Consider the following 10,192-nt stretch of genomic DNA (forward strand, 5'->3'; position numbering starts at 1 on the left):
CATTATTTATAATACAATACAGGTGGTACATAGGACGGCTTTCTATACCACTTACCAGGTATTACGTCGTTTCGTTTTATCTCTTACGCACAAATGTCGACCGCTTTTATACCACGTGTACGATTTTCCTAGGACAATTTTCCTACACAGATGGCAGTTTAATATACGAAAACCACTTTTAAGTTAACATTTAGTTTTATACTGATGTTTTGTAATAATATCAACTTCAGTGTAACGTTAAGTCTTATTTATTTATGACGTTAGGATATAAGATATGCTTTTATCAGCTATTACTGGACACTACCCACCGATCACGAAACGACTCCCGTTTACCTATCATAATATAATTTTATTATAAATGTGAAGTATAATTTAATATTTTTTATAATATAATATTCAACAGAATCAAAATCCAATACCTGTGATGTTATGACTAAAGCGTGGACCTGGAAACAATTATTTATTTTCTTTTGTTGGCGTTTTAAAATAATTTTAATACATCTAATCATAATAGGTATTCTGTTATATTTTTAAGATCATGAATCCATTTTTATTGAGAGCCGTCAGATATTTGTTTAGGTTGTTATAAAATCCGCATCGTGTTTTTTATATTTTGAGTAATAACAAATTCGAGAATATTAAAAAAAAACATGCGTGCATCTTCCAGTGGTACATAATAATATATCGTATTATCCGTTTCACGATCGAAACCGAAACGCGAAAGCAGATATTTTAAGCATAATGTATATATATATATACATTATACATATATATATTACAATTTATACGCGTATTAGTTGAATAAACATATTAAACTCGATGAATTTCTGTTTATACACCGAACAGAATAAATGAACATTGAGCCATTGAGGCGTTCAATAAACCGAATCGACTGATTAATATTTCCAATTAAATTTTTGGAACGAAAATTAAATGCCCAAAACGAACACTAGATAGTTTTTTTTACCATTTCGCTCTCACTCCCACAAAATCAATCTCTTTTCGCCCAACTCAGAAATAATACTTTATATACAACTCACTCGATAACAACGAGAGTGATAATTGCCTTGTCTAAACGCGAGAGTCGATTAATTTTTTCTTCGGTCGGGTCGTCTTCATATTAGATTTATCAGATCTAGCTCATATAATATATATACAGTATAATGTCCCTGCGGAGTGTGTGAAGTGCACTGACGAAATAATGAATTAATCACTTAAAACTTTTACGACAGACAGACAGTATCAGAATGAACTCGAATTGTATAATTAATCCGTACCCGCGATTTTCAAAGAATCACCGTCGCGCTTGCGCATAAACCAACTTTACGATTCAGTGAAATTGAAATTCGCGTTCGAGCGCACATTGCTATATTCTTGCAATAACTAAAATACAAAATAAATAATAATAGTAAAAGCTCGACAATAGTCTATTGACACAGCCTTTGTGTGTGCGTCTACACATTAGTAGGTCAGCCGTTTTGTCGAAAAAGGCCGTGAAAGTTGACAAATATGTTTAATAACCACGTCGCAATATTCAGTGACAGTGTATAATTGTGTTTTTGCCCGCACAGTACAATATAATATTTTACTGTGATAATTTCGACTCGAATTTAATAAAAAATAATAATAAAAATCGATTCAACCGATATCGACATGGGGTGAAGACGATATATTTATTCCGGGCCAGTACGCGTGACGATACTTAGAATTTCCAAAATGAACTTACTTTATGAAAAAGAAAAAAATTCGACGATTTTCGATTAAATCACAGGTTTGGGCGACACCGGTGAGAACTGTTGTGTTAGAATTATATTTATATTTTCTGAAATTCAGGAAACAACAGAGCGCAATATTACACGCCATGTGCAAATAAAAAATAATTCCCACTCGCCTCAGCCCGTGATGTATAATATTATTATTATTATTATAATAAGTAAACGAATAATCATAATAATAATACGATTTCCAAGGAGCGTAATGTATTAATGACATTTGAATGAAAACACTGCAAAGAGGAGTTTAAAACCGATAAGAGAGATAAGAAAGTTTTGGAATGAAAGCTTACGAGCGCATATTATTTTCCGGTGTGATGGTATGTACCAAAAACTTTCGGCCATCATATAAACCAACCAGAGGATTAAGTCATAATAATAATAATTATTATTATATTCAAATTTAATATAAAACGACTTCCCCGAATATCAATGTGCTGTATACTTTTTATTCTTTTTTTACATTATTATTTATTATTCTAATAGCTATACCACCGTTGTTTAGATTTATTTTAATTTTTGTTCACAGAGTTGAAGAATACCATCGAAACACAAGTGAACGAACTCAAATCTCAAATTGAGAGCAAGTGCAGTGTTCAATAAGATGTGTTCAAAAACGATGCGGAACAAAAAATAACCTAATGAATATATAAAAAAAAAAAAAAAATTTAAAAACTATAAGAAACCTAAAACAGCGTAAATTTTCAAAAAAATGAAAAAATATTGTGATTCAAACCCATTTAAAACAATATATTATTATTATATAGAACACTATAATATTATGATAAAAAAATATATGTGCGTACGTGAAACGTGCACATGTATTTATAAATATATATATATATAGGATTTAAAATATTATTATTATTGTTGTTGTTGTTATTGTATAACATTTATAATCGTCGAGTTAGATTTTCAGCAGTTTTTAAAATGAAATCGAAGTAAAATATATATTGTTAATTATTGTGAAATTAAAAATTTATAGAGCAAGTGAAGTATTAGCACACGTCTTTTGAATCTTTACTATAATAATAATGATATTATTGTGTACATACGTCTGGTATACGCGTTTACGCGCATACGCGACACGTCATGTACATAATATATATTTTACATACACGTTCTAACGTTTTTTTTTTTATTTCAAGTTATTGACTTTCACTCGTTCAATATAATATTATATAGATGTGTATAATAGTAGTTTGAGGTATAGCGAGTACACATATACTGTCTTAATATAATATATACGCCATATACGGGTTATGATATAAAATAGATGTAATCGTGGTTTTTCGTCATTTCACTCATGATAACAAATCAAAAAAAAAAATAATAATAATAATTCGATAAAATAATTATATGATATTCTGTTAGTATGTTTATTTTTACCTTGGGGATCAAATTTTTTCGTCGTTTTCTTTGTAGTATTTACTATTTTTTTTTCGAGGGACGACAATAATAATAAAAACAAAATAATAACACAAAAATAAACACAATATTTATACCTTGTTGTTAGCCGTTCTCCAAAACACGGTATCCCATCATTCTGAACAATTATTTAACGTTTACATAATAATATTATAATTATATTTTATTTCGGTAAACAATTATTTTTGTATTACTTTAGTTTAGTTGGTTTTTGTTAAAAGGCCAACGTTTTTGTCAATTATGTTTAATGCGTTCAGTTTCTCATCGTTTCGTTTCGTCCTCCCAGCAGCACAATACATTGTCATCGTTACATACATTATTATACCGTTAAATTATTATTATTACTATTATTACAATTATACATGGATATTATTATAATGTTATAATATACTTTTATACCCTATTTACTTATATTATTATACTCTCTTACTTATTATTATTTTTTTTTTTTTGTTATACGTCACAGTTTTAAATCTCTTATATAATTTGTATTTTCATTTTTTTTAGATTCGACTTTTTAGGTTACACTACGCGTTATGTATTTCAACCGGACCCAAGCTTTTACGTTTCGCTTGTTCTACGGGTTCTTTGTTTATTGTGGACGTTTTAAGAAAAAAAAAATTAAAAACTATAAGAAACCTAAAACAGCGTAAATTTTCAAAAAAATGAAAAAATATTGTGATTCAAACCCATTTAAAACAATATATTATTATTATATAGAACACTATAATATTATGATAAAAAAATATATGTGCGTACGTGAAACGTGCACATGTATTTATAAATATATATATATATAGGATTTAAAATATTATTATTATTGTTGTTGTTGTTATTGTATAACATTTATAATCGTCGAGTTAGATTTTCAGCAGTTTTTAAAATGAAATCGAAGTAAAATATATATTGTTAATTATTGTGAAATTAAAAATTTATAGAGCAAGTGAAGTATTAGCACACGTCTTTTGAATCTTTACTATAATAATAATGATATTATTGTGTACATACGTCTGGTATACGCGTTTACGCGCATACGCGACACGTCATGTACATAATATATATTTTACATACACGTTCTAACGTTTTTTTTTTTATTTCAAGTTATTGACTTTCACTCGTTCAATATAATATTATATAGATGTGTATAATAGTAGTTTGAGGTATAGCGAGTACACATATACTGTCTTAATATAATATATACGCCATATACGGGTTATGATATAAAATAGATGTAATCGTGGTTTTTCGTCATTTCACTCATGATAACAAATCAAAAAAAAAAATAATAATAATAATTCGATAAAATAATTATATGATATTCTGTTAGTATGTTTATTTTTACCTTGGGGATCAAATTTTTTCGTCGTTTTCTTTGTAGTATTTACTATTTTTTTTTCGAGGGACGACAATAATAATAAAAACAAAATAATAACACAAAAATAAACACAATATTTATACCTTGTTGTTAGCCGTTCTCCAAAACACGGTATCCCATCATTCTGAACAATTATTTAACGTTTACATAATAATATTATAATTATATTTTATTTCGGTAAACAATTATTTTTGTATTACTTTAGTTTAGTTTGGTTTTTGTTAAAAGGCCAACGTTTTTGTCAATTATGTTTAATGCGTTCAGTTTCTCATCGTTTCGTTTCGTCCTCCCAGCAGCACAATACATTGTCATCGTTACATACATTATTATACCGTTAAATTATTATTATTACTATTATTACAATTATACATGGATATTATTATAATGTTATAATATACTTTTATACCCTATTTACTTATATTATTATACTCTCTTACTTATTATTATTTTTTTTTTTGTTATACGTTACAGTTTTAAATCTCTTATATAATTTGTATTTTCATTTTTTTTAGATTCGACTTTTTAGGTTACACTACGCGTTATGTATTTCAACCGGACCCAAGCTTTTACGTTTCGCTTGTTCTACGGGTTCTTTGTTTATTGTGGACGTTTTAAGAAAAAAAAATTAAAATTAAAACACCGTTTCGAACTTCAAACATATGCCGTCTTAGACTATTCTACTAAAGTATATACTGTTACTCACTGTCTCTCATTCTTTATCTCTCTATCTCTCATTCTGTTGCAAAAATTTAAATTTGGAAAAAATATATTATAATATATATATTTGTTTAAAAAAAAAAATCAGGCTGTGAATATTCTCAAACGAATAAGCTATTTGCCATCTAACTTTGTTTTTATTGTTTTGCAGCATTCAAATGACGAATGTGTAAAAAGTAATTTCATAGACTGCTCAAAATTATCTAAATTAATATTAGAAAAAAAATATTGATTAAATTGTTTGTACTGATTGTATATTGAATTATATAGGTGTAATATTGATAAAAATTAAACATTTATATAAAATTTTAACGACAAACCTAAAATAAATTTTGTTTGTACCAGTCGAACGACTCCGGTCTGCACGATCCACAATAATATTAAATAACAAACATGCGAAATTATATAATTTTATTTTAGTGTATAATATACCATAGTCGTACATTGTGTAAATAGCGATTTTGTGTTAAAATATTAGTTGTTATTTTTATTATTATTATTATTATTATTATTATTATTATTATTGTTTTTATTTAGAGTCGTATTATAAAAATATATATATATATATTATATAATTTTAAATATTTATTGGGATTTTATATGTAGAAACATGTTATTTAATAATAATAATAAAAAAAAAAAACTTATTTATAAATAATAGAAAATGTAACAAATTTTAGAAGACAAAAAACTACTATTACTTTAAATTAAAATTAAAATTAAATATAAAATTTATTCTATAGATGTTTAATATAATATTCGTATGTACGAATCAATGATTTCCGTCTGTGTTAATGGATTCGAATTCTTAGTTAGTAATTTTATTTATTTGTTGTTTATTTTTTAGAACTTCGAAGGATGTGAACCAGTAAAATATGATTGTTCAAAAACCCATTGTTGAGTTTTACGTTTTATCCTCCTTTCCACACGATCCTCGACTGATTCTAGTGTAGATGTATATACTAACCGTAGAAAACAAAACACAACCATCTCTGATGTACCGTTGTGACTCGTTCAACTTCAGCCGTGATGATTAAAAAAAAAAAAAAAACCACCGAAACAAATACGCAAAAGTCACAACGTTTAACAATAATAATACGCACAGATAGTTCGTAGTCCCGGAGACTGACGTTGCATGGTGCCATCGAATCCGATGAAATAGCGAGGTCGTAAACAAAAGAGAAGAGAGAGCATAAAAAATTATATATAACTATTATTATTATTATAAATGATATAACGTTTTCATTTTGGACGGATGATGAAAATAATTCCGACTCGACGGCGACGATTTATGGGTCGTTAAGTAGAGGCGCAGAAGAAGAGACACTATTATAATGCTATACTATACGTGCACACTGCACAATAATATTATAATAATGTACGGACCAATTTATTTCAGTTAAAAAATAATTTAAAATTAGCTCTGATCATCAGTGGAGGTAATGTGATAAGGAGAACGCCCGTCCACCCCTTGTTCGCACTTCCTGCCTGAAAAACGAATATTACCGCACGCGTCTCTGCTACCGCAATTTTCGCTGGTCGTCGTTGTCGTCAAGTCTTGTTCGGAAATACTTTCAATTTGTCTCGACCGCGCCCGGCGCCAGCGTTCGTGATTTCCTGGCAACACCTCTGTCCCAATATGGTCATTATATTTTATTAACGTGCCACAGTCTCGATTGGCTCAATTACGGTCTGGCGATACGAATGGTAGAGGCAAATTTACGATTTACGCCACCTACCCTTAACGCACATGCCGAAAAATCGAACATTCCTTAGTATGGAGATCATAACGCACCCTCCCGGCGATCTTACACATCAATACTGCATTCAGGACATGGGCGCCGGCAGGGAGAGGGGGCAGGAGGGGCTATTTCTATGGGCGCCCTTGATTCAGGATGCGTGTTTTTCATCATGCACAAACCAGTGGGTTAATCAATATTTGTTCAAATTCACCAAATAAACCACTAATGATTGGTTAACAATTTATTTCTCTTAGCTTTCTAGGTTTATTAAGCATACGCGGAATCAAAAGTATATTTGTCTTAAATACCCTATAGTATAGTAGTTTTAATTCAACTTAAATCATAATTTGAAATTTAAATACAATTAAATACACAAATGAACGCATTGAAAACGAACAATATGTATATACAAGACATTTGTATGAAAATAAAAATACATGAGTTTTTTCCTAAAAAGTTCTAATGATCGCTTCAACGACCGGACGACCAAGTTGGCACTCTCGTGATATAGGGTAATATTATTTATTTTTTATTTTACTAATATGGTATTAGACTATTCTTACTTGACTAATTAATAATAAACATAATTAATAATATTATCTTGCATGATTAAAATATCTATTTTTTGTGATATCCAAAGCGATTAACGTGCCCCAGCTTATTTCATTGCATATAATAATCCACAAAAAAATCTGATTATCAATGTGACTTAATGATCATATTTGTGTCTTTACAAAGATATTATTTTCTTAGAGAGTTTGTATTTTTTTGAGTTCACGGATTCGCCGCCATTATGTATTAAATTTGATAATATTATATTAATTAAATTGTATTTACATATAATTTGCTACATTAACTGAGCCCCTGTTGAGAACATATGTATTTTATTAAAAATAATTTATCAATAAGATAATACCTACTAAAAGAATGCCATAACTCACTAGTACGAAGAAGAGCTTTGTGAATTTAAAATACCTATATCCTTAGATTCAGTGACAGGATCTAAGTTTGAAGCAATCAAAACATTTTATTGCATATTTCTAATAAAACCCAAATAATATTTTTACTGTTTATTGGTTTAGAACCATCCGTGTGCGTTATGAAACAATTTAGCAATAAAAATCGATCTAACCGAAACGTAATACACAGGAAATTTTTAATATTTGTCCACACTGCTGTAATTATTGTTGTATAATATGATACGTAAGCAGGATTGGAAAACCACAGCCTTATTCTGTTTCTTCCGAGTAAAACTGTATCAGTAAGTTGATATTTCATGGCGTTAAAACGGTAACTGGTGTATATTATATAATAATTATAACATAAAATAAAAATTTCAGAAAATCTAGATTTTTACACAGCGAAAATGTGAAAACTCAGTTTTCCTAGTGTTTTTTATTTTTAGAAATTTGTATAATATTACAGCTTATTATTATTTTACTATATTATTTCCAGGACGATAACTGACGAGCTTAATCTTACCTTACTATTATCTCATATACAATCAACACGTATATATAAAAAAAAAGTTTAAATTCCCAATGACCAAATAATTTTTTTCTAGAATATTATATTATTTTTTAATTAATAATAGCAAATAACGTGTTGTATAATTATAGTAACACGGCGAGTTAGTTAGGCAATTTAGCTACATGATTACACTCATATTATACTTATTTTCGATAAAATGTCATAATAATAATATATAATATCATTAGTGGCATGACGAAGGCTGATTTTAAAGTCTGTATCTCAACTAATATCGATGGGAAGGTCAAGGATAGTAAAATACGCCATGCGTAACACAATATATAGGTGAGTTTGGTGTAATAAAAATAAAAATGTATTAGGTTTAACTTACCGTACAAATCTATAAACGTGTAGGTTTTATTGTACTGCTAGGTATTTCTAGCCATGATATAACTAATAAAAAGTTATATTATGTTTCTAAGTTCTGTCCGACATAGGTAACTGTCTGTATTTAGTATCTACGATTACATATCACTATATTATTACTCATGTTATACTTCGCGACGAATGCATTATTATAATTATTAATATATTTAATGGTATTTAATTTGTGGTAAATAATATTAACTATGTTTACATTTATCAAGGTCAACAGTGGTGGTGCAAATCTAAATAAAAAAAAAATAAAAGGTAGTAGCATCTAATTTAACCTAATCGTGCTAATTTGTGTTAATCCATTCTCCAGTTCTAAAAGACAAACGGCTGAACATTTAAAATCATTTAAGGTATCAGACAATCAGAAATATTATGCAGATAGACACAAAGGTGCTCGCAAGCAGATTGGTTAGATAGCTTAAACATTATAACCAAAAATGTACTTTTAAGATGGATTTTTGTAAAATGCTATTTTGTAATTATAAATAGGTATCTGTAACGATAAAAAGATCAATTTCACAGTTAATCTTTGCAGAACATGTAAGTATGTATAAATAAATACAAATAAATTAATAATATACAAACAATATTTGTTGATTAATTGATCTTATTTGTCGTCATAGGTATTTGTAATCAACAAAATTTCATTTTACTTAGTTTCCATATTATATCACCTCTTTTAAAGGTTTAAACATATCTAAACGTTGTGTCACTACAGGATATCAATTAATAGTTAGTTTTTTTTTTTTTTACACTGAGTTCTAAAGAATGATTTTTGGTGTGATACTTTATACTCTATTCTTATGAATCACTTAACAAATAGTATAATTTTTTATCTTTTCAAATTTCATATTAAATTATACAAAAGACAACAAATACACGATATTAATATTTGTCAATATAAATTATTTTAATTCGCAACAAATAAAAACACATTGTAATAATTAATAGACAACTAAAACAACGAGGTTATATAGTTTCCCTTTCTACAATTAATCTGAAAAGTATCAGATGTAAAAGCTATCTACAAATAATCAAATATGATACAAAAATGTCTAGTGTTAGTTCTTAAAAATACTGCCACGATGGACAATACTAAAATAATGATTTTACTTTATTACTGTTATTTTATGTATAATCCATTATACATAAAGCTTTTAAAATATCAGGACACATACAATATATGCTCATATTATAAGCTTATAAACTATCTAGGTATGACAACATTACTATAAAATAATTTAGTTCTTGAT

At 27.9% G+C, this 10,192-nt stretch overlaps 2 protein-coding genes across 7 annotated transcripts in view; both read left to right on the top strand.

The window, feature by feature from the left end:
• The window catches only part of LOC114127072 (complexin), a 193,334-nt gene extending 187,148 nt beyond the window's left edge, over positions 1–6,186 (top strand). For 4 of the 6 annotated variants that reach the window (XM_027991190.2, XM_027991188.2, XM_027991192.2 and 1 more), the window contains one exon: positions 2,302–3,350. In XM_027991190.2, coding sequence (XP_027846991.1) covers positions 2,302–2,375 — 74 coding nt within the window. In that variant the 3' untranslated portion in view covers positions 2,376–3,350. Of the gene's footprint in view, positions 1–2,301; positions 3,351–3,864 lie in introns of those variants that run through there. The other 2 variants (XM_050207461.1, XM_050207459.1) reach the window with 2 other exon arrangements.
• Positions 1–10,192, top strand: part of LOC114127068 (PCI domain-containing protein 2) — a 564,778-nt gene that overhangs the window by 387,954 nt on the left and 166,632 nt on the right. The window lies entirely within an intron of this gene.

Source organism: Aphis gossypii, chromosome 1 (genome assembly GCF_020184175.1).
Source record: "Aphis gossypii isolate Hap1 chromosome 1, ASM2018417v2, whole genome shotgun sequence".
Taxonomy (NCBI): Eukaryota; Metazoa; Arthropoda; class Insecta; order Hemiptera; family Aphididae; genus Aphis; species Aphis gossypii.